The following is a 26,428-nucleotide window of genomic DNA, read 5'->3' as shown; positions in this document are numbered from 1 at the left end:
AATCATTTTGGTTTCCCCCTCATCATTCTGTTAATGTGGCGTGTATTACATTGTTCGTTTGAATATATTGCATCATTCCTGCAGTCTAGGAATAAACCTCACTTATCATGATGTACTTTAAATATGCTGTTGCATTCAGTTTGCTAGTATTATGTTGAGAATTTTTGTACTAGTGTTTAAAAGGGATAATAACCTTTAGTTTTCTTACAATGCCTTTGTTTGCCTTTATATCGAGGTAATACAGAATTAGAAATTGTTTCCTTGAGTTTTTTGGACCAGATTGAGGAGAATTGTTTAAATTCTTTAAATCTTTGGTAGCATTCATCTGTGAGGCCATTGAGTCCAGAGATTTTCTTGTCAGGAGATTTTTGATTACTGGTTCAATTTCTTTACTAGGGATGAAGAAAATCATTATACATGTTTAAGGTGGTTAATGTTAAGAGAATCGGAGTAATCTAACCAGTGTCATCTGATGGAACCATATGTAATAATGAAAATGTTCTATATTTGTGCTATCCTCTAGCTTTAAATTAAACTTAAGAGGGCTAGTATTCGCTATTGTATTGTATAGCAATATGTAATAAGGCTGTGGATTAGTTGATTTCAAATATTCTCCCTGTAGAGAGAAATTTCTTTTGTTTCTAAAACTTTGGTTTAGGTAGAGCACAAAGGGGTTTTTCGAGCACTAAAATTACTTCATGCAGTATTAAAATGGTGGGATATGATTTTATGCATTTGTCAAAAGCCATAGAACTGTACAACACAGAGTGAACCCTAGTGTACTCTATGGACACTAGCTAATAGTGATGTATGGCTATTAGCTCATCAGTAGTAACAAATGTATGTAAGAGTAGTAACAGTGCAACCATATGTACAATAGGGAGGAAGTAGTGAGTTGGATAGACTTATGGGATCACTATACTTTCTGTGTAATTTTTCTATAAATCTAAAACTTACTCTAGAAAGTAAAACCTATTAAATTAATTATAGTGACATCTGATAAAGAGTTCATAATTGTTAATACATCAAGTAACCATAGGTAAGTAGTATCTAAGCAGTAAAACAGCATTTTGTGAGAAAGGTTTTTATTGTTGAAGATTTGATTTCTGTTCTGCCTTTTTGAAATGAAAAATGGCCATTCCAGTTCCTGTGATAATTATTTTCCTTTTTGGTTTTTCTATTAGGTGTACTAGCCCTGTCATGGTACCCACCCAATTCATATGATGACAATGGATTACCTACTGATGACTTGGTTCCAACTATTTTGGATAAAGCTCATAAATATAATCTGAAGGTACTTTTTTATTGAAATATAAATGACATAGCGTAATGTTAGTTTCAGATGTGTAATGTAATAATTCAACATATGTATATATTGTGAAATGATCATCAGAATAAGTAGGTTACATCCATCACCATGTTTTCTGTGAAAATTTTTTTTAAGATATATTACCTTAGCAGCTTTGAAATATACGGTACAGTATTGTTAACTAGAGTCACCATACTGTTCATTATATCCCCAGGACCTATTTATTTTATAACCCATTTCACCCACTCCCTACCTTATGTAATCACAAATCCTTATCTGTATCTGTGAGTTCTTTAATGAGGTTATACAGTATTTGTAATGAGCTCATGCTTCATCCATATTGTAGCAAATAGGAAGATTCTTTTTAAAGCTGAAGAGTATTACATTGTATGTGTGTTTTGTATTTTTATACTTTATATACACACATTACACATTTTCTTTCATCCTCTGTTAGACACCTAGGTTTTTGCCATTTCTTATCTGTTGCAAATAATGATGCAAGGACCATGAGGGTGCAAATATCTTTTCAAGATTGTGTTACTGTTTCCTTCAGTTGAATATTCAGAAGTAGAATTGTTGAATCATGTGGTAGTTTTGTCTTTAATTTTTAAGAACCTCTGTGTTCTTTTCCATAGTAGCCGCACCACCTTGTATTTCCACATCCTCATGAGCACTTGTAATTTCTTGCCTTTTTAAAAATAGCCATTCAAACAGTTGTGAAGTGATAGCTTATTGTGGTTTTGAGTTTCATTTCCCTCATGATGATTGTTTTTGAGCACTTTTTCAGGTATTTACTCCCCAGCTGCATATATTTTTAGGAAAATGTTTATTCAGAACCTCTGCTGTGTGTGTGTGTGTGTTACTGAGTTGTATAAGCTCTTTCTATATTTTGGGTATTGACCCTTTAGATATATGATTTGCGTGTATGTTCTCCCATTCAACCTTTGCATTTTGTTGATTGTTACCTTTGCTGGACAGAAGTTTCTTAGTTTGATGTAATCCTGCTTGTTTATTTTTCCTTTTATTCCCTTTGCTATTGGTGTTAATTAAAAAAAAAAAATCAAGACCTCTGTTGAGAAACTTAGTGCTTGTGTTATCTTCTAGCAATTTTATGATTTCAGGTCTTATGCTGAAGACATTAATACATTTTGAGCTAATTTTTTTGTATTGTGGTTCGGTTTCATACTTTTGCGTATGGCTGGCCAGTTTTTCAACACCATTTATTGAAGAGAATGTCCTTCCCCATTGTATCATCTTGACTCCTTTTTTAAGTTAACTGATCATATATACATGGGTTTATTCCTAGGCATTCTGTTCATTTTCATTGATCTTTCTATGTTTATAAAAACAAAGTATACTGCCAATAGTATACTGTTTTGACTACTGTAGTTTTGTGAAATAGCTTAAAATCAGGAAGCTGATGCCTCTAACTTTGTTCTTTTTCAGTGTTGCTTTGAGAAAAGATGATTTTGGGGGTGATTATATATAAATTTTAGGATTGTTTTATTTCTTCAGAAAATGTCATTGAAATTTTGATAAGTACTGTAGCAAACTCTAGCTTGCCTTGAGTAAGATAGACATTTTAAAGGTGTTCATTCTTCCAATTCATGAGTACAAAATGTTTTTTTCATTTATGTCTTCAATTTCTGTGTCCAGTAAGTTCTACCAAAGGAAAGTTATCTAATCCAGAATTTAAGGAGATTAAAGAGTTTTACAGATAAAGAACTCCATCACTTTGTGTTTATCCATAGATGAGCCTTATAAGAGATGTTAAAATTTTTTGTATACCTAATTTTTAGTGTACACGTCTTTCATATCCTTGCTTTAATTTATGTAAGTACTTTACACATTATAAATGAGATTTTCTTAATTTACAGACGTTCCTTTCCTCTATACCTTCTGTATTGAGATTTTTTTTGTAATCATAAGTAGATGTTGAATTTTGTCGAATGTTTTCTATTGAGATAATCATTTATTTTGTGTTCTCTTATTCTGGTTGTTGTACCGTGATAATGCTGGTCAGGTAAGTGAATTTGGATGTGTTCCCTTCTATTTTATTTTTTGGAAATACTTAGATTGATATTAGTTTTTTTTTTTAAGACTTATTTATGCATATAAGAACTGGGGTACAGGCCAGAGGCGAGGAGAGGTGAGAGGATTCACCAAAGACAGAATGGGGAACAGAATATGCAGATCTACTGAAATAACACTGCTGAGGGGAGCAGCTGGTGAGTCAGGAGAGGTCTACTGGGCCTTGTGGATAGCTCCCTGGCCGGAGATCGAATTCGCACTGCAGACAGCTTCATAGGTTGCGTCTTAACCCCTTGCACCATCAGGGAAGCCCCTTGATATTAATTCTTTAAATGTTTTGTAGAATTTATCAGTGAAGGTATCTGATCCTGAACATTTGTTTGTGGAAGGTTTTTTATTACTACTTTAAAGTGCTCAAATTTTCTGTTTCTTCACAATATTTCAGCTGGTGTAAGTATCTAGGAATTTATATATTCAAGCTTCTCCAATTTTTAGGTATGTAATTAGTACCCTTTCATTTCCTCTAACGATGTCCTTTAACATCTCTTGGAAAGCCCATCTATTGATAAAGAACTCTGTTACCTTTTGTTTTTCTGTATAACTGTTGTATCTCCTTCAATTCTGGATTGGAAGCTTTTTTTCTTGATGGAGCTTACTGGGTTGGCAGTTTACTACTTTCAGCAGTTTGCATATATGATGACACTCCTTTCTGGTCTGCAATATTTCAACTGTTTCCCTTTTATGAAACAAGTTGTTTTTCTCTTGCTACTTTCAAGATTCTCTCCTGTCTTTAACTTTTATTTAAAATATATGTTGAAATGGGTATCTTTGGGTACATCTTATTTGGAAATTTGAGTTTCCTAAACCTAGGATCTTTTTCCTTCCTCAGATTATTGAAAATTTCAAATAAGACTACTCTTCCCTGTCTCCTTCAGGGATTCCTATTATATGAATGTTGGTTTGCTTGATGTTTTCCCATAAGTTCCTGAAGTTGCCTTCCTTTTTTCTTTTTTGCAGTAGATTAGTTCTACTAATGATAATTGATAATGATAATTGATCCTTTCTTCCGCTTCTAGTTAGTTGCTGAACCTCTTTTGTATTTATACTTTTCAACTCCACCACTTTTTAATACTTGCTTGTATTTTCTGTCTGTTAAAATTCTCACTTGATCATGCATGTTTTCCTAATCTCAGTGATCATCTTTATCTTTACTATGGTTATTTAGAACTTTTTTGTTTCCCCAGTTAAATCACATATTTCTCGGGTTACATCTTTTGTTTGGGGCATATTCTGTTTTCATTTCTCTTGACATCTGTGTTGGATGGAGGAAAAAAAAAAAAAAACCAAAAACGTCCAGTCTTGATAGAGGTCCCTCAGGTTGAGTAAAATGTATTGTTCAGCCCAGTCCTAGTTGCTGGTTGTTTCTCAAATCTTTATAATTATCCAGTCAGCCTACTTGTTCTTACTGGCTCCCAGTAGTTGAAGGTTTATCAAGATCCGTCAGTGCCATAAAGAGGAGAATCTCAGTTAACACGTAGATTCAGATTGAATAGAAGCTGGACTCCAGGCAGAAAGTTGTACAAATGTACCTTTTCTAGTAGAATCTTGGGAGAGATTACTCTCTGCTCTCTCTGGACTGAACTTGGGGTGATAAATGTCTGTTTCTTCCTTTGCTTCCATCCTGTTGAACCCATCAACACAAACCCTGCTAACCACCATAGACTAAATATCAAGGGCTAGGCAGCAGCCACAAAAGCCCATGTGCCAAATTTATACAATGTCCTTTCACAGAAAGATAAGGTATCCCAGTCTCTTGCTCTGTTTTGCTCTGTTGGCGATTTCCTGTTAAGAATACCTTCCCTACTTGTTATAGTCCTGTGGGACCTGCATCTGTAAATCACTCTTCTCACCAGAATAAGATGATCAGGATAGGTCCTCTGGAGAGCAGGTAGGAAAACTGGAGTGCCAGAAAGATTGTTCACAGAAAGACTGGGTGTTTCAGTCAGCTGCCTTTGAATTAAAACCCTGTGATTTAGCCATGATGAGTTCCTATCTACCATCTGAGAACTGTCTTGTAGTTTGATACTGTCTTGTGTCATGGAAACAAAGGCCATTGGCTTTCAGAACTAAATGTATGGGGGGGGGGTCCTCGTATTTGGTGTGCCAGATGTAACATTCAATTCCTTCACTCTTCAGGGAGAAAGTGAAGTTGAAGGTTCCCTCCTGGTTGTGGGTCACTGTGACAGGAGTGGGGTTTATAGTTGGATTTTATCTCAGTCTCTAGTTTCAGCAAAAGTTTGTCTTGTTTGCCTGAGCTATAGGAGCTGCTCAAATAGTGTTTAGGTTTCTGTCAGAGAAAATTGTTCCCTATGTAGTATTAGGTTTGGTTAAGTTCTTGGGAGGAAATAAGTTCAAGCTACTCATAAGTTATTTCTTGGGTACCTGAAGATAATTAAAATGACTATTTCAAAAATTGTAATTACTAAAAAAAACTTGGTTTGAAAATGACCTAGATTTTTTTTTCCCCTAAAACTTTCTATGAACTTCAGACCTTGTCCAGATTATTTATGCCTTACAATTTTCTATAGATGTTTTAATTAATTTTATCACTTATTTTAGCAGAAAAAGAAGGGGGTTAACATGTTCTTTTGTGAAGTAATTAGTAAAGATACATACGTGTGAATGCCTTAGATCAAAGATAAAGACCAGTGATATTAACTGTGCAAATTTTTATATTTATAAAGTAAACTGTTATTCAATTTCTCCGTTGATTTTTAAATTCTGAAGACAGCTCTAAGACCAAGTATATTCTACCCAAATATTAAGACATACTACAAAACAAGAAAATTTCTCACGGTATATTTTGAGAAGTTAATAAAATTATGTTAACTATTAGAACTGATGATTAAAACATAGGAAAAGAAAATCTTAAGTGATTAAGTATTTTTAAAATTAAAACTTTTTTAAATTGATTATATAGTAGGCAGTAATATTTATCTTGATGAATTCACAAAAGTATACACATAATCTTTCTCTAACCACATTCAGTACAATCGAATATTAATATAGTGTCAGAATATTTTAAATATTTTTAAGTATAAATATTTTAAGTATAAAACTTAATTCTTAAAATAATCCAAAGTGAAATTTAAGATGATATAAACTGTCATTGCATTCTTAATATAGTAGAACATGGGTAACTAAAAAAATTAAGGATAATGCAAGCAATTAAAAACACAAAACCTTCAAAATCAGTAGCCTGTATAAATTTTCTCACTTTTTGAAGGGAAAAGCAAAATAAGACATGATTAAACAATGTCAAGAGTAAAAAAGGAAACCAAATGTAATATAGAAAATTGATGAGTTTAACATTTTATATCACCTTATGTGAAATGTGTAAGAAATAGAAAATACAAAAATTTAAATCTGTTTTCTCTCTTCCCTAAAACATCAGATTTGTACCAGTTTGATCAGCATTGGAGAAATACAAGTTTTTTCTACTATATTTCACTATATTTCATGCTCTGTTATGTTACAGAACATACTGCCCCCAAAACTCAGCAGTTTAAGACAGTGTTACCTTATACAATTTTAAAGGTCAAGAATCTACAAGTGTCTTAGCCTGGGGGGGTCTGGTTCAAGATCTTTCAGGAGGTTGCAGTCATTTGAAGGCTGGAGTATCCGCTTTCAGGCTTTCACATGGAGTGGTTGACTGCCCTCATTCCCTTTTAGTTATTCCAACGGGAGTTTTCACTAGGGCAGCCTGTCCAAAGGGCTGCTTCAGTCTCCTTACAACATGATAGCAACATTTTCTGTGCTGTTCTATTCGTGTATCTATTAATAAGCCAAGTCTAGTAAAATGTGAGGCAACTAGCAAATTTATCCTATAATTATAGTACAATTGATTCAAAAACTAAACAAGGATAATACAAGAAAGAAATTAATATAATGAAAATATATGCAAAATTACTAAAAATACTAAGAAGTGTTGACTACCAAGTATGTTCAAGAGTATAAAATCTGAATCTACACTTACATTCAATACTGGTTTGATTACTTAAGGCTATCTACCCTGAGTTCTGAAATGTCTTTCAGTTTATATATCCTAATAGAAGACAGTCTGATTTTTTTTTTTTTTTGAGTATAATTTTTTTGAGAGAGAACTTTGGTCACTGTTGAACTTACTTCCAAACAAAAACATAAAAACTGATTTTGCTTTAATTTTCTTTTAGCAGCTAAAATTCAGTTACTGGGAAGCAGAACTGTAACTTAGGATAGTGACAAATAGCTATATAGGCAAGCACTTTTTGTTTCATTCCTGTCCATAAAGACTTTTCTTTGTACTTTATAATCCTGAAGCTGTTAAAGCCAGCATCTCTTAAATTAGCTGTCTGGCAAAAACTCATTTGCCATGTTCTCAGTGCCATGTGCAATACTATCATTGGCACTAGAAATCTGCAAATAGACCTAAAGGTTCTGGCACCAGGGTGGATAAGTGAGAGAGATTAAGTGATAAGATTTATTGTTCATAAAACAGGTTCAAAAGCTGTTCTACCCATGCCCTGCTATAGTCCTAGGAGCTGGGAGGGTGCAGACTCTCATAATTCAAGAAAGTTGGCTATTTTAGAGCCTTCAGATTTGTAAAGGGAAAGTAAAAATGTGTTGATGCATGAGGATATGTTTATTTTTCTCCCTTTTAAAGCTTCTCTGTAGTGGAGTGTGGTAGAAGTCTAGTTGTCCACATACTCTTTGTGCTTCAAATTTTAGATCTGATGATTAGCAAAAAATTTAGAACCAGACTGACTGGTGTTTTCCAAAGTTGTGTAACAATTTCTTGTCTTTGTGTCTAGGAAGGAATTCTATACATGCAAAAAGGGTAGACCAGGAACCATGAGACTTTAGTTCTTGTTCCAAAGAGTAGCTCTAAATGCTTCTGTTAGTTACTTCATGTAACTTACCACTTCAATACTCTTGTTTCACAAATGAAGATAATTTGGTTTGTTTATTATTAGATTTTTGTGATTTATGTTGTGTTGCTGTTACAGATGCATTGTATCATTAGAGTATAGTAAATCCTGTTTTTATGAAGAATAGAAACACTGACTTTTCTTTATATTAGCAGACAAAAGGAAACGTTTAATTACAGTAACTTAATAGAATTGCTTAAAATTCTAAGGCAATAAGATATGAAGAGGTAAATAATGAGTTCTGTGCTGATAAACTGGGACCTATAATGTACATAACTGACCACAGCAGAAACTTCAAATAAAAATAAAACTAACCTTCAAAGCAAGGAAATCTACTTTAATTAAATTGGAGGGAAGGGGCAGATATGCTAGGCTCTTTCCCATCAAAAACAGCCGTTCAGTTTATCAATTTTTATTATTAAAATATTCCAATGGTTTTAATGTGTCAATTCTACTTCCTTCTTGATTGTTTCTCATTGATTGGGTTTATTTTATTCTTTGTATTTTTTTATGAGCTGTGAAAATGTTTTTATCTTTTTGTTGTTGTTGAGGAATAGGGAATTTTTAGGGCATCTGTTTTACAGTTAAACTTTTTATATCATATTAGTTTCATTACATAATGTTGTAATCATGATTTTTCAAAGAAATTTAGATAATCTGCTTTCATATGTTTCTCTGCATATTTACTGGAGCAAGGGCTATTAAATAGCATTTTTGACTGTCACTGGGTAGACCTCTTGTGAAAACTATACAAAGCAAAGCTGGATATTTTCTACCCTGTCCTATCCCATTAAGAACTTTACAGAGGTGAAACAATCATTTGAGATTGAGTCTTGATACACTCAGTATTCCAAAGTAAATGGATTATTTTAACATTTTCTAATTCTTTGTCTATAAACAAAATATATTTTTGTTTATAAATTTTGTATCCTGCCACTTTACTGTATTTCCTACTTAGAGTAACCCTTTTAATGGAGTCTTTAGTGTCTCAATTTTTATCTTTTAAACAAAACCAACTCTAGTGTCTACCCAGCCTTTTGCTAACTTTAGGCTTAATTCTTTTTCAAGGTTGAGGTGGAAAGTTAAGTGACTTATCTTTCTGTGACATATATATTTATCACTATAAACTTCATTAGAGAACTGTATTTTTCATTGTTTTAATAGGTTTTCGTATCTTTCCGTTTCTAGTGCTCAATTTAAAAAGGAAATCAAAGAATAATAGACATTAGCAAAACAATCATTAAGTCTAGTTAACATCATTTCTATATGTAGTTATGAAAATTTCTTGAGAAATTTTAACCCTTTACACTCTGCTGTCCCCTCTCAGGGGACATTGGTAGCCAATGTCGAGAATGGTTCAGAGTGCAAAGGGTTAAATTTATTCTTTGGGTATTTTTAGAATATACAATATAGTATTTTAACTATAATCCCCATGTTGCATATTATTACATCTTCATGGCTAGAAATGTGTACTTTTTGAACACCTTACCCACCCCCAATCTTCCTGTGACCTCATCCCTATCTATGAATACATTTGTTTGAGTCTTTGAGATCATAGTTTTCTCTTTTCATTTAGCATAATGCTCTCAATGTACATCAGTGTTATTGCAAATAGCAATATTTTATTCTTTATGACTAATACTGTGTCTGTTATATATGTATATGTGTCACATATTATCCATTCATCTGTTGGTGTACATGTAGGTTTTTTCTTTACTTTTTGGCTATTGCAAATACAGTGAGCATGAAGGTACACATATCTTTTTAAAGCAGTGTTTTTGTTTTCCTCAAATTAATATTGAGAAGTGAAATTTCTAGATATGATAGTTTCTCATTTCTTGAGGAAACTTTATACCATTTTGCATAATGTATTTCATTGGGCTTAAAGTCTGGTGAAACAACATACCAAACCTTTAGGATACAACAAAATCACTTATAAAAGGGAAATTCAGTGCTAAATACTTACCTAACTTTAAACCTCAAGGAGCTAGGGAAAAAAATTAGTAGATAAAAGGAAATAACAAAGAGAACGGAAAAATTTTAACTATACTCACCTAGTAAAAAGAGAGGGCTGAAATAACAAAGTATCATGAAACTACCATAAAAAATTATAAACCAATAAATTGGACAACCTAAAAAATGATTCCTGAGAACATACACATTGCTAGTTGCCGGAGTCCAGCTCCAGTGAACAGGGTTGAGATAGGAATCCGATTGAACTGTGGAAACAAAGAAATGATAGACACACAATAGAGTTCAAGAGAAGTGTGACCCAGGGGATGCAAGGCCTCTCATTTGAGCTCAAGCTTCCAAGTGCCCAATGCAGCTTGTTTTTATTGATACAAGCAGCAACCCCCACCGCCCCCACCCCCACTTTAGATTTTACTAGACAATGAAGTATTCTCTTAGCATTTGGCTTAGTCCTGGCACACATTCACCGCCAAGGTTCTGTGCCATCAGGTCGTTCTGTTTCTTTGTCTAATCTAGCTTGTTCCATAGACATAGCTTCACAAACACAAGAAAGAACACCCCATCTGTACCCGGGCCAGTCCTACCACCGGGGCTGATCAGTGATTTAGCCATGACCTTGATGTTTTCCTTGTCTCAGCACTTCAGGCCTTAGGGGGTCTCCAACAGCTAGTTAAGATTGACTCAGTAATCAAAAACCTTCAAACAAACAAAACTCTAGGATCAAATAACTAACACTGGTGAGTTCTGCCAAATATTCAAAGAATTAATACCAATTATAATCTAACTTTAAAAAAAAAAAGGATGGAACATTTCCAAATTGATTTTTATCATGCCAACATTACCCTGATACTCTAACCAGACAAGGATGCTACGAGGAAAGAAAACTATTTTATCTCTGATAAATATGGTTGCAAAATTCTTCAAAATATTAGCATACCTAATTCAGCAGTACATTGAAAGGATCATTCACCAAGACACAGTGTGGTTTATTCCAGGGATGTAACGATGGTTCAGAATTAAAAGTTACCTTATATGATACAGTACATTAACAGAATCAAGTGTAAAATGCAGTCACCTGAATAAATATAAAAGCATTTGAAAGAAATCAGCATCCATTCATAAAAATTCACAATGCAGTCACTATAGAGAAAGCATCCCTCAACAGAAAAATTGAGAGCTTTTCTTTTTATATCAGGAACAAGGATGCCTACTGTCATCATTTTTATCAACACATTAGCATCATAGAATATTAGGCAAGAAAAAGTAAAAGCATCAAAATTTGAAGTGAAGAAATATAACTGCCATCTTTTGTAGGTAAAAAGTCTCCACCAAAGAAATAGATGGAGTCAGTAAAGCTGCAGGATGCAAAGTCAATATGCAAAAACTTGGTTTTATTTATTCCTTTTTTGACCAATTTGTTACGCAGGCATTTGTTTGCTTTCTACATATTTGTAGATTTTATGGCTTTTCTCATGTTGTATTCTAGTTTTATGATGTCATGTTTGGAAAAGATAATTTGACAAGTCTTGTTTGGTTTTCCATCCTGTCATCTATCCTTGAAACTGTAACGCAAGAATTTGTATTGTGCTGGAGTGCATGGAATGTTCTACAGATGTTTGTACTAAGTATCTGTCTTTGTTCTCAATTTTCTGCCTGTTCTATCCTTTACTGAAAATGTGATTGAAGACCCCTGCTATTACTATGTGTTACGTATCTCTCTTCATTTGTGCTGGTAGTATGTGCTTCATATTTAGGTGCTCACATGTTGGATGTGTGTACATTTATGACTACTATATATTCTGTCTTCATCATTACATAATCACCATCCTTGTCTCTTTATTGGTTATGGCTAAGTCTTTTTTGTCCAAAATAAAACTTTGTTTCCTTTTGGCTTCTACTCATATAGATTACCTTTAAGCAACGGGGTCTTATCTTATGTTGGCAGCATATAGTTGGATATTGTATTTTTAACCATCCAGCCACCCAGTGCCTTTTGAGTTGATGAATTCAGTTCATTTACATAAGTAATAACTGTATGTAAAGACTTACTAATGCGATCTTACTGATTTCTAGTTTTGTATTTCTCATTTCTTTTTCCCTCTTTCTGTCTTACCTTTGTGAATTATTTTCTGTGACGGTATGCTCTGTTTTCCCCCCTTGAGGATCTGCTCTAGGTTTTTGCTTTGTCATTACTATGTGCTTATAGAACTGTTCATTTTAGGCAACTTATTTTTAGTAGACTATAAAGGTCTCATGTTATTGATGTCATGATTTGGCCATTTTTGGGTGTACTTGTGAACAATTTATAGCAACACACCACCCTAATATAGAATTACGGTTTTCTCGGTCTGATTTTTTTTTTTTAATCATTACCAGTATGCTGTGTACTTTCATGTGACAGATTAGTCCTTTTTTCAGTTTGAATAAATACTTCCCACAGAACGCAAGTCTAATGGTGTTAAACTCCTCCAGATTTTGTTTCTCAGAGAATGCATTTTCTCCTCCATATATTAAGGATGCATTTCCCAGACAAGAGGATTTTATTTTTCAACACTTGCTCTGTTGAGTAATCTAATAACCTAACGTGGTTTCCTTTGTATGTTGTATTCCTACCCTACCCCATCCACCTTTATATGTCCTGAAGGTGTTTTTGCAGTGAGATAATGAGTTATTAGCTTTGTAGACTTACATGGCCCAGTCTTTGTTCAAATTTGGGATGTTCAGCTATTTTTTCTTTAAATAAACTCTGCCTCTTCTCTAAAACTTCAGTTGTTCTATTAGTGTCTTTTTGATGCATACCCATAGCCGTAGTCAATAGTTGGTTTTCTTCATTCTTTTTTAACATTTCCTCTTGTGTGTTATTTTAAAATCCCTACTTCAAGTTTTTTGTTCTACCTGGTGAACTCTGCTCCGTATGTTCTCTATTGCTTAATTCTTCTCATTCATTGAAATTTTTCTCCAGAATTTTTTTGGTTTTTAAATACACATATATTTTTAATTCAGTGACTTGAGTTTGCTTGTAACTCAAATTTCTTCTTGACAGATATCCTGAATAATTTTTCATTCACTTTTCAGTATTCAACCTCCTACTCTGAATAGTGATTTTCTTTTTTGTAATGCTATGTATCTTTAATTTTTTTCATATTCCTTCCAGTAGATTCATTCATGTTTGAAGTTTGCTTGTTCTCTGGGGCAAATTTTTAAACTTTCCTATCTTCTGTAGTTTGTGTTCTCCAGATTGACTGTTGGAAACCTCTCTCATTATCTATGAGGTGGCAACATAGGTCAAGTTTGTGGTTACTGAGCATGCTGTCTACTGGAACTTCCACTTGGGAGCAAGCACAAGGACATTCCTGCACCCAACCCGTAATACAGAGCTCTCACTTTATTTACAAGGGTATTGACCTATCCAGCTGGGAGAATTGGGGACTTCCTGCTTTCCTTTCTCCCTGCAGAAAATGTCAGCTTCTTCCAATAAATCAGCACCTTTCATTTCCTTGGTGGCGGGTTCATGCCAGGAAAGTTTTTCTTGTAATTTTCTTTTTCCTTGAGAGGTATGCTGGAATCTATTTTGAAAGGTTAAACTTTTGCAAGTTCTCTCTTTCCTGCCTGAGTACTAGCTCTGGTCTATACTAATCAGATTTTCGTAGTGAGAGGGATCTGGGCAGTTTGGCACCTCTCTAGTTCCTCATCTTATACAGAGTTTGTGTCTTTCCAGCTAAGCTGATGAGAGTCCTCCCAGGGGCTTAGGGTCAGATTCTAGGTCCCAAAACATTCACACAGGCAAGAGGAAAGTTTTATACCACCATGTTGCTGATACCACTCTGGGATTTAATTAGATTGTACTTTATGAAGTTCACTTTGGCTACAGGCTAGAGACTGGCAGGACCACCAAAACAAGAAGTATGAAATGGAACATTTACATGATTTCCTATTCCGTAAAGATAATGCATACATTTAGTTTCATATATAGTATATTGGTCTGATAGTTTTTACCAAATGGAAGCCACTTATAGTTTACAGCTGTAGAGAATTCATTTTGACATAGGGTATTTGCTTAAATGTAGTGTCCTTTATATGTAAAGTGAAAACTTAGAAATTACAATGCAGTTAAAAGAATTATCTAAGGTACCATTTATATGGAGTTCTAATATACTTATAACCTTGCAAATCCTCTTTCAATTAAAAAGTACCAGACCCACTACTAAACATCTACTAAAACATCTGCCCTAGCAATTCTTATGATGTGCTGCTGCAGACATGAATTGGACCTTACTTTGCTTTGGGTAATATTACTGAAATGATAGTTCACTAACTGCTGCCTTGCTTTTAGTCAGTTCTACCAATTTTCACAGAATTGATATAAAATACATTTCAGTTACAGTGCAGTAGCATACACATCTCTAATTCCATATATGCTTCATAGGGAGTGAACCCTTGAGTTTTTCAGACTTGCCATAAAGATTTTTAGTGCTTATAAATATATTGCCATTCATCTGTACTATCTACATTATAATTAGCTTTTCTGGGGGTGGGATGGAGTGTATATAAAACCTTTTTATTATATTTAAAATATAATATATAACCTTTATATTACTTGTCCCGGTCCGCGGGATTCGGAGGCACAAAAAGAGAAGGGCTGAGGATTGAAATGAGGGGCTTGAGATGACGCTAGCGCATGCTTCTTTATTTTTCCTTTTCCTTCTCTTACTTTTCCCTGTCTTTCTTACTTCCCTGGCCTCCTCTCTCATGGTTCTCCTCTTATATCTCTTTTCTTCTCCCTCTCTCTCCCGCGTCCTCCTCTTATATCCTCGTAGCTCCCCCCCCACCCCAACCTCCCAGTCTCACGTGATCTACAGGAAAACGCAGGGGTTTCTCCGAAGGCAAAACAGTAAATCGAAACCTAACTCATCGAGCACATGCGCAACACGGCGCATGCTCCAGGCGGCTCCGGACAATTACTAGTGGATATGTCATCAATTTTGTTAATAAATTCTTTGAATATAGACTATATTCCGATTTCTTTAAAGTATTGCCCAATGGGCAGTTGTTTGAATTCTGATTGCCTGTATTCCCTGCAGCTGGCAGGGTGACATTTTACTGAACCGACCTTTGATTGTCTTGTTGAGAAGACTCTAGTAGAACTTAAGAATACTTAGTGAGGGAGCCTCCCCGATGGTGCAGTGGTTGAGCGCTGGGTTGTGAAGCTGCCCGCAGCCTCTGCGACGCCAGTTCGATCCCCGGCTGCTCCCCGGCGCCACTGGGCGAGGGTCCCACATGGCGCGCAGACCTCTCCTGCCGCCCGCTGCTCCCCTCAGCAGTGTACTTCGGTCCTTCTGCCTATTCTGCTCCTTGCTCTGGCTCTAGTGAATTTTCACCCTCCCGCACTTCTGACTGTACCCAGTGCTTGTATAAATAAATCTTTAAAAAAAAACTTAATGAAATTTTATATTAAATCATTTACTAATTTAAATCAGGTTTTTCTCTAATCATTTTTTTTTATTTTAGGTCACTTTTCACATTGAACCTTATACCAATCGAGATGATAAGAACATGTACAAAAATGTGAAATATATTATAAACAAGTGAGTTTCTTTTATGTTTACTGTTATAATTTTTGAGAAACTTGAATGTGGTCTGACATACTTAAAGATGCAATCATTTTGAGGAACACGTCTTAAGTTCCTTACAAGTCACTTATTTTCTCTGTAAACAGATTTCTAATTACTAGACTAGTTGGTTTCTTACCTTCTTGTTATTTTAAAAATGTCTTTTAAAAGATTTAGATGATATGTAAACTGCTTTTGTAGTATTGATCCATCGTCTACTTATTAAAACATTTTTTTCAGGGCTTTTACAGAAAATAGTCTGTGACAAATCAAACAGATACCAAACAATTTATATATTTATGCATAAAATGGGCTTTTTATGGTGTTATTATAAATTTAAATATAATTGATTTCATGTTTGGTAATGTCTTAATGTATATAGTACTCATTTCCCAATGTGTAAAATTAAAAATGTGTTTTTAATGATTACAAACTGCACTGATTGCTATAGACAAAAATTGTTTATGTTGGAAAATGAAGGTAAATGTGTTTTGCATATTCATTTCACTCTTACATGTGTTTGTATTCTAGATATGGAAGTCATCCAGCCTTTTACAGGTATAAGACTAAGACCGGCAAAGCACTTCCTATGTTTTATGTCTATGACTCCTATATCACAAAACCTGAAATATGGGCCAACTTATTAACCCCGGTAGGGTCTCAGAGCATTCGCAATTCTCCTTATGATGGATTGTTTATTGCACTTCTAGTAGAATACAGACATAGATTTAATATTCTCCATGGTGGTTTTGATGGAATTTACACATATTTTGCCACAAATGGTTTTACATATGGCTCATCATATGAGAATTGGAATAGTCTAAAATCCTTTTGTGATAAATACAACCTATTATTTATCCCAAGTGTGGGTCCAGGATACATAGATACCAGCATCCGCCCATGGAACTCTCAGAACACTCGGAACCGAATCAATGGGAAGTATTATGAAAATGCTCTGAAAGCTGCACTGCAAATTCAGCCCAGTTTAATTTCCATCACCTCTTTTAATGAGTGGCATGAAGGAACTCAAATTGAAAAAGCTGTTCCGAAAAGAACCAGTAAAACTGTATACCTGGATTACCGACCTCATAAACCCAGTCTTTATCTAGAACTCACTCGCAAGTGGGCTGAAAAATACAGTAAGGAAAGAACAACTTACGCACTAGATTACCAGGTACCTGTTTCTTAAATGTCATTTATCTGTGATAAAATGGACTTTATCCTTGCCTCCCTTCACATTGCTGCACTGAGTAAAGTACTGGGTAAAGATAAGTCCTTGTGGCATTATTTGCTGAAATTCTGGTTTGATAGCAATTTAAGAGGGTAGTATATACAGTTAATACTTTTGGGCCCAAAGAATTAGAATTGTGTATATATTTGGATATCTATTGACGAAAAAAGACCTGAAATATATAGTTCATGTCTATTTTGTTTTCCCTGTGGTTGATGCCTTTGTTGTGTTACTGTTAAGACTTAAGTCTTACTGTGAACTATATTGTGTTAGGAAGGCTTGCTTTCTCCATCACAGTATGGTTACCTACAGCATGTTTTGCATGTTTCTGCTTTACATTTACATTGCCTAGATTTTAGAACCTATGGAAAGTTCCTTCATAAAATAGTACCTCTTACAATAGTTGTTTCAAAATTGTTATGAAGCTATAATGCCCAAAATATAATTTCTAAAATTTTGTCACTTTTTTCATATTTTTGCTAAAAACTTTATTTCTAAAGTTTAAATTACTATATATGCTATCCACATCAAATAGAATAAAATGCACTTTATCATTATAGTAAAATATGTATATATGCTGTTACATTAATTTCCTATGTACTTATTAAAGAGAAGCAATAGGATAATTTTACAGTAATACATATAAATGCTCCAGAGTATGAAAACCTTAAAAGAACCCATCAGGTGACATTTTGTTTTGAAGTAAAATATCTTTTTAAAAAGAGGTATGGTTAATGTTAAAAGAATTTGATATTTCCTGGAGAATGGCTAGAGCACAGGAAATTAGTACAACAGTAATGTAGAAAGTAGAGGAAATTACTAGAATGAATCACTATCATACAAGCAAAAGTCTTCATAGAAACACTCGTACAACCTGTGGCTTTTTTTTGGAGGGGGACAGGGGGCTCATGGTTATCTTAATATTTTGTAACATATCATACTTCCCATGCAGACATCGATAATCTACTCCAGCACACTTTACCTCTGACATTTGCTGTGGTTCCCAACCCACTACTCCAACCAATAACAATAAGTCAAAGTAGTAAGACAGATTCTGTCTTCATTGCAGAAAAAATGTTTGGAATCTGATCATCACATAATGGTTTGCTAATTTATAATTGTATTCTTTTCTTCTGTTTAGTCTTTAATTTTGTTATTTTTATAGAGGAATGCTTTCAGAAAATCTTCCTCAGGTATTTATTACAGCTGCCTTTAACCTTTTGACTTATAATATTAATACAGTTTAGAAAACTCAGTTCTTTACTCTTAATCATAATAAGCTAAAGATTTAAATTTAATAAACTAAAAAAACTGTTAAAACTTAACATATGCAGTGCATAAAACATGATTTTTTATGGTTTAATTAGTCTAATTGTTTTGACTATATAAAATCTTTCTTACTGCTCCCTTTAAAGGTTACTATTGTCAAAAACTGCTGTGGTTTATGTTTACCTCAGTTACATGTTAATTTTATTGTCTGTAATTAAAAGATGACTATTTTGTTATATGGAGTAAACTTTAATAAAAGCACTCATGAAATATATTGTAGCCTAAATAAGAAAACCTATTTCTATTTATGAAATGATTTATCCAGCCAGAACTGTTTTTGCAAGATGTCATATTAGCTATGATATCCCTTGTGAAATTCCTCTTCCCCTAAACATACCAAATTAACAAACCACAAAAGAACCTACAAGTTCATAACCATGCGTTTTTTTTCAGAGTAAACATGATGCCTACTAAACAGTCCTTAAAAAATCTATACATAACCTTTCAATTTAGATCAAACTTTAGTATTTACAACTTCTAAATAAGAACAAGAATTGTGAATATATAGAGTCACAAGATACTCCTTTTCAAAAAATGTATTCCCCACTAAATTTTACACTGGTTTTGTTATATACCTACATAAGTTGAAGATTATGATTCTTGAGAATGCAGGTGCTGCTTTAATTTAATTACAGAGATTCATTTGACTTTTGTGGTAGTACTGCTACAGTGCAACTACTGATGAAGAGAAAAACCTAATTAGCAAATGGAAAACCAAAATTTGCTAAAATCAAAGCATTGTCACCCCCCTTATATTTGTCATAAACTTCATATGATGAGAGCATTTTGGAAGCTATCCTATATAAATATTTCATAACACCAAAACAATGATGTACTGTGGCAAGAGAATACTATATACAGTTCAACTTATGGTGTACTATATCATGCATTTGTTGAATGCAGCTATTCTACATTTGTAATTACCCAGATTTATATTGGCACATTAAATCATTAATATTAAAATGGAACAATGTAATCTGATTCCACATAGTCAACTGCAAATCTGATCACTAGATTCTAAGTGCAAATACTTAGTTGCAATCATTATGAACAGTTGCTGAGCTTTTATTTTTCTTCATGACTATTGTATTTGGGGGTTAAATTCTTTAGCTACAAATGCAACATTCTCTTCAGTAAAAAAAAATGAAGGGACAAAATGTCATTCTTAGAGTTTAGGTAATGTTTACCCTCTTGTAAGAGTAAATTATTTTATACATTTATCCACAAAAATTGTAAGTAATGTAGGAGCTCTTTTTGCTAAAAAAAAAAAAAATCTTTTTTACTTGCAATAAATTTTATACTTATTTTAAAATAAATTTCTCAAATGGGCATTTTATCTAGGGGTGAAAAATGCAAAAAACTGCAAGAACCTATTAGGTAATGCACATAAATTCATCAAAAATAAGACCTGCATTTCTATAATAGACACTCAGGGAATAGAAATGTCTAGAAAATCATACAAGCATTAACATTCATCACCCACTCTGGATTTTAAAGTGCCTAAAGAAGTACCACAACATGGTAATGTTCTTAAATGACCATTTTTTTATACTTAAATTAGGAACAATCCAAATACTCTTTAGTGGGTGAGTGAGTGGGTAAAATGATGTACAGTACATTCATGTAAGGAATAATGCTCAGTTGTATAATGTAATGAAACATTGATACATGCAATCACAGACATGAATCTCGAGTATATTATGGTAAGTGAAAGAAGTCATCCTCCAAGGATTATATACTTGATTCTATTTATGATTCAATTATGACATTCTATAAAAGGCAAAATTCTATAGACAATACATCAGTCATCAAAGTTTAGGAGTTGGAATAGAGTTGCTAGAAAGGAGCAGTGCAAAATACTTTAATATGAGGGTACTATTCTGTATCTGAGGTAGTGATTACCTATCTGCCGAAATTCATAAAGCTCTACAACTCCTCCCCCAACACACATATACACATGCATCAGTCTTCTCTGTACACTAATATTTTTGTAAACTTAAAGTGTATTGCACACTAATAAAAATGGCCAGCATTGTTAAAGCTCTTTTCTGAATGTATCTTTGCCATATCACCACTTCTATTTGTAGAATTTCTCATCTTTTATCCTTATCTCAATTCATGACAGTGTTAGTCATGCCACACAACCAGAAACAAGGGATCATTCTTTGCTTTATCTTACACTCATTCTAAATTCCATCAAATATCAAGTACTGCCCTTTTTTTTGTACACCCCTTCTCCCCTACTCCCCAAGAGAGACCCTACATAGTTACCCCATTCTCCATCTATAGCATCTCCGGTCATATCCAGCACATGATTTTACACTTGACCTAGTATATATTACAACTGTTTCATGCCTACAGTATTGCCTGATTCATATAGCTCTAAATTCAGTCTAGGTCATTCTCCTCTAATTCTTTAAGTGACCACCAACTGCCTATGGAATTTTGCTCAAACTTCTTCATAAGGTCTGTGAAATACTACATTACTGTCTTATGCCTACAATGACAGTCTCATCTCTTTTCTCAAAATTTCTGCTATAATTACTGCAAATGCAGCATCACAAAACATTTCATAACCCATGAAGATCTTATTTTTTGGTAATATCTTTTTGTTCCTCAGTTTATTCCAACTGGAAAGAGGTTGAGGATGGGACTAAAAAAGCAAAGGAAGAAAGGGAATATTTCTGACAGGTATCTACTGAGTATCAACTACTGTTAAGTGTTGTAAATGTTATTTCATGTAACTTTTATTCTGAGGTAAGTTTATTTATAGTTCAGGAAGCCATATCTACAGAAATCACCAATGCCCCACCGTTGAACAGAGATGGATCTGAACAAACTGTTAATCTACTATAGGGTGAAATTATCTAGAAATATTTATCCAACCCACTTCCCTATAGTCTCACAGGTTAGGCACTCAAACTATACCACTATTCTAGCATTTACTACTTTTTACTGAGATGAGCATTGTAAGTAGCTTTCTCTCTGATATAAGCACTTGAGGAAAGAATAGCTTATATATTTTAAAAACATAAAATAAAAAATATACATAGAGGGCCTCCCCGGTGGCGCAGTGGTTGAGCGCTGGGTTGCGAAGCTGCCCACAGCCTCCGCAGCACCTATTCAATCCCCGGCTGCTCCCCGGCCACCAGAGGAGGGTCCCACATGGTGCGCAGACCTCTCCTGCCGCCCGCTGCTCCCCTCAGCAGTGTACTTGGGTCTTTCTGCCTGCTCTGCTCCCTGCTCTGGCTCTGGTGAATTCTCTCACTCTCCTGTGCTTCTCACTGTACCCAGTGCTTGTATAAATAAATAAATAAATCTTTAAAAAATATATATATATATACACACACACATATACATAGAGAAGTTCTGAAAGATAGCCATGAACAAAATTTAATGAAATATAGCATTCCCTGTAGCTTTGAATACACGATTAGAGTGTGTCTTTTCCACCTTTATTTTCTCATCTTTGGACACTAAGGTACAGCTTAAACCAATATGTTACATAGAGGTTACTGTTCTTGAACATTTTTTATTCTATCCCCCTTGAGCTCCATGTAAGAAAATTGTGCATGTGTTCCATCACTTAATAGTTGTAGCCAAATAATAGTAGTTTAGTTTCCTTTTATCTTCATTAAAACATAAGAAATAAAATTTCTTTTTAATCTTTTTACACAAGGTCAAATTCAGGGAGATTCTTTAACAAAAACAGTAAAACTACATTGCTTACATAAAAGTAAGGCTGTTGTTAATTAATTTAGCATTTTAGTGGCAGAAATTCAGGAAGTAAACTGCTAAACAGAATTTTAACCAGCCCTTTCCTCTAACAGTTTAATGTTTGAGTATTATCATTGCTTCTTTTGCCTAATTCCTGTGCTGTTTTCCCTAAATATTTTTGCTGAATTTAACACAACTAGTAAAACAGCACATGCACCAGAAATTTTAAAAGTAAATGTTGACTCGCTTTTGAATCACTAGTAAGATTTAGAAAACCGTGTGCTGAGTATTAGCCTCATTTCTCCATTAGTGATAATCCTCATAAATCAGTAAATCTCAAGTACAGTAGAATCAATTATTCCTATTTATGAAAAGTTCCCACAAATACCATTCAGAATATTTAGTAATTGACTATAAAATATGAGGACTGGGTTGGACAGGTAGTTATCCTAGAAACCACATGCTGGAGAAATCATACAAACCTTGAGTTGTTTATAAACAGAAGATATACTCATTTCTTAAGATATATTTCATCCTTTTCTCCACTTCTTCAAGTCTCTATTACTGTCTCCTCTATTCAAACAATTTGTGATCTTCCTACTTAACTAAAAAAGAAGCAATTAAAGATGACTCCCGATGTGTCATGTCATTTTGAGTTTGGGTAGGATTTATAATTTGCTTCTAACAGAGTAGGGCAAAGGTAATGGGATATCATTCATGCAATTATTATATGACCAAGGTGAAGATTCTGAGGCTGTGCTTGAGAGCCCTTGCCGGTTGACTTCAAGTTAATCAAAAGGTAGATAATCTTTGGTGTACTGGTCTAAGCAGAGGATCCCTATAAAAGAGGTCTAGAGGCTAGAGACACTAAAGACATCTATTTCAGGGCTGAAGAAACAGTCCACTGTGAGTCTACAGTTTCAGTGAAACTAATTTTTCCACAGCCAAGTGAGCTGGTAAGAGACTACTAAGCTCTACATGAATCGCCATCACCAGTTGACATCTTAATTTCATCCCTTTATGACTGAGCAGAGGGTATGATTAAACCGTGTCGTGTAGCCTGATTCATGAGAAATAAGATATACATTGCTAGACTATTAAAATTTGTGATAAATTTTATACAGCAATAGAACGCTAACATACAATTAACAGAAAAAGTGCATTAGTTTCTGCCACACATCATGTGCTAATAATATGTCAGTTTTTAAACATGAATAGACTGTCTTTATTTTAAATCTAAGGTCAGTGTCTCCCTCTGAGTTCTAAATACTGTTTCCTTTTGTCTACTCAAAGGCATTACTCTACTGGTGGTCCACTCATCTGTAAATTTCCCTTTTCTAGTTAACATACCCATCAACAAACTGGATCTCTTTTCTTCTGACTAGAAAAGTCATCCTTCCTCTGGTATTCTTACCACGAAACAATAACCCTTGTTAAGTCATAAGGAGAAAGCATCAAACACACACAAATTGAGAGCTATTCTGTAAAATACCCAAACAGTACTCAACTGTCAAAGTCATGAAACAAAGACAAACAGTCATAGACCAGAGAAGATTAAGGAGATAGACGACTAAATGCAAGTTGTATCTGGGACTAGATCCTGGAACAAAAAAAAGGATGTTAAGGGAATAACTATTGAAATCTGAATGAAATGTGAAGTAATGTTTATTTCTTAGATTTCACTAATATACCATGATGGTCCCTCATCTTCTGGTCTTTGCTCAAGTATCTTCCCAGTAAGTTCTTTGATCACTTTTATTTTAAATTTCTTTATTTCCATGTAACCAACATAACATGCTTGCTTTCACATGAATAAAATAAATGCTATCTGTTCTTTCTGTTTTCCCAGTGTCTCTTTGATTTAAAAAAAAATAAACTTAATATGTGAGGATCCATTCTTCCTTACTCTCTATAGTCCTGGTTAGACTATTAATCCCTGTAGTTTGGGGTTACACATATATGATATGGACTCATTTGAGGTTTCAAAAGATGCATCTTCCCAAATCTTCCCAATCCATGTCTGTTATTTCACTCTATTCCACCAACCCGTAAACATTTTTGCTGACTAAATCATTTTACATACATGTACGGAACTGAAAGAGTCCTAATTAGTGCAATTGTGAATAGTGTTATATCTCAAAATAGAGGTACATGGAGAAGGCATTAGGAAGAATCAGTCTTCTCTGAAGGATCAAGGAAACATTGACTGAGGAGTCACTTTTAAGTTTCAAGGTCTAAGAATCCAACACATAACTACTGAATATACTGTGTCAAGCATGGTCTTAAGTACATTTTATACATTATGAAATATTCTATTATTTTCCTCTGTTTCCTAGTTGAAGAAGAAATCAATAACTTGCCTAAGTTTACATGTAGTTGTATTCATCAGATGAATCCCACAGCATGTGCTTTTTTGAAAAGCTGGTTTGATAATGTTGAAATGTTTGCTATGTTCCAAGAACACATTTAATACATAAGAACTTTATTATAGATTTGATTTCCTATAAAGGGCTATAATTTGAGTCTGGAACCATCTAACTTTGGTTTAATTAAGGGAAACAGTGTCCTGGAGATCATTGCATAAAACAAATGAAGCTTAAAAAGAGAAAAAGCACTAAGTTTATATCCAGTGGCCTACTGCCTGTAGACAGCCAATCCCTTAACAAAGCAAGTATTGTGATTCTCAATACAATGAGAATTATGTATTGCCCCTTATATGGCTGCAAATTGAGCAGGTAGAATTGGTGACAACTACTTGGATGGGATAGTGGGGCTTCTCTCCATAAATAAAACTCAGTGAAGAAAAAAAATTAGGATACTTTAAAAAGTGTGGCATGTAGTTTCATTTTTGAGGACTAGCAAGATATTTTTACAAAATATATGAAATTCTATGAAGAAAAGTGGCAGATATTTTTCAGGATTCTCAAATGGGCCTATAAGACCTGACAGTTTTGAGAGAAATTCAGTTGTATTTGCTCACAAAATCTATCATAACACCAACTAATATTTTTTTCTACATGCTACAGCTTAACTTTTCCTCATAAATATTCATCCCATAAACCATTTAATTCAAACAATAGCTAACTTTCTGCAGATGTTGTAGTGCCATGGAGATTGATCTCAGTCATCTCTTTATCATTAATAAAATACCCTAAACTTTAATTGACAACAATTCACTAATTGATAACTGTTCTTTTGTGGTTCAGCACTATGTTGTCATGTATTATTACAATAGCCTAAGAAAATACCATTTCTTTAATGATGCTCTGTAACATGAGTAGTTTTTGATTTTTAACTTTTGTAGGCATTATTCCAAGAATTTGTAAGATGAAATATTTCTTCATTGTGCAAAAATTTCCAATAACTCTAGAGAAATGTTTTTATTCCCCATATGAAGCATGACCTCTTAACAGTAATTACTGTGCTCTAAAAAATATTTTCAACTGTGAAATTAGTGAAACCTATTTTAACTAGCTGCAAGTGAGCCATCAACTTATTAGCACCTTCACTGAAGAAAAAAATAATAATAAAAAGGAACAAAGCATAAAATAAAAAGGAAATAAGCTTAAGTATACCTCATTTTCAAATTGTAAAAGATTTTTTAAAAAGATTTATCTTTATTTATTCATACAAGAACTGGGGTCTAAGCCAGAGACAGAGTGGGGAGCAGAACAGGCAGATCTACTGAAATACACTGCTGAGGGGAGCAGCATGCAAGACAGGAGAGGTGGGTTAGCTCCCTGGCTGGGGATCAAACTCATGCCACAGTGGCTGGTGATAGCTTGATAGCATTGAGACTTTAACCCCTTCGCCACCAGGGAGGCCCTAAAAAAATGCTTTAGTTTACTCTTTTCATTGTGTCCTTCATTGCTTTCTGTCTTTTCTGCATCCTTTCTTTTCCTCCCTTCCTCCCTTCCTTTTCTTTCAAGGGAAAAAAAAAAAAAAAAAGCTTTGTTACAAATGAAATTTCTCCAAACCAGAATTTTTATTGGCAGAACATTTGGGATACAAAGTAGGATACCACAATGCAAAGTGCTAATCACTATACAATCTTGGCAAATTATCAGAATAGGCACTTCTCCAAAGAAGATGGGCAGATGGCCAAAGGACACGTGAAAAGAGGTTCATCTCTTATTAGATAAATAGAAGTCAAAACAATGAGATCACTTTACATCTCTGAGAATGGCTATTATCCAAAAGACAAGAAACAAGTATTGGAGAGGACATTGAGAGAACAGGACTCTTGCACACTGTTGGTGGGAAA

At 34.1% G+C, this 26,428-nt stretch overlaps 1 protein-coding gene across 2 annotated transcripts in view; it reads left to right on the top strand.

Annotated features, from left to right (window-relative positions):
* Positions 1–17,076, top strand: part of MANEA (mannosidase endo-alpha) — a gene marked incomplete at its 3' end in the record, with an annotated part of 31,788 nt that extends 14,712 nt beyond the window's left edge. For both annotated transcript variants that reach the window (XM_084228313.1, XM_084228312.1), the window contains exons 2-4: positions 1,185–1,294; positions 15,787–15,863; positions 16,419–17,076. In XM_084228313.1, the coding sequence (XP_084084439.1) occupies positions 1,185–1,294; positions 15,787–15,863; positions 16,419–17,076 (845 nt within the window). The remainder of the gene's footprint in view (positions 1–1,184; positions 1,295–15,786; positions 15,864–16,418) is intronic.
* Positions 17,077–26,428: the final 9,352 nt, after the last annotated feature.

This window comes from Talpa europaea, assembly GCF_964194135.1.
Source record: "Talpa europaea genome assembly, chromosome: 2".
NCBI lineage: Eukaryota > Metazoa > Chordata > Mammalia > Eulipotyphla > Talpidae > Talpa > Talpa europaea.
Note: the sequence above shows the minus strand (reverse complement) of the source record. Positions and strands in the feature narration are given on the sequence as shown.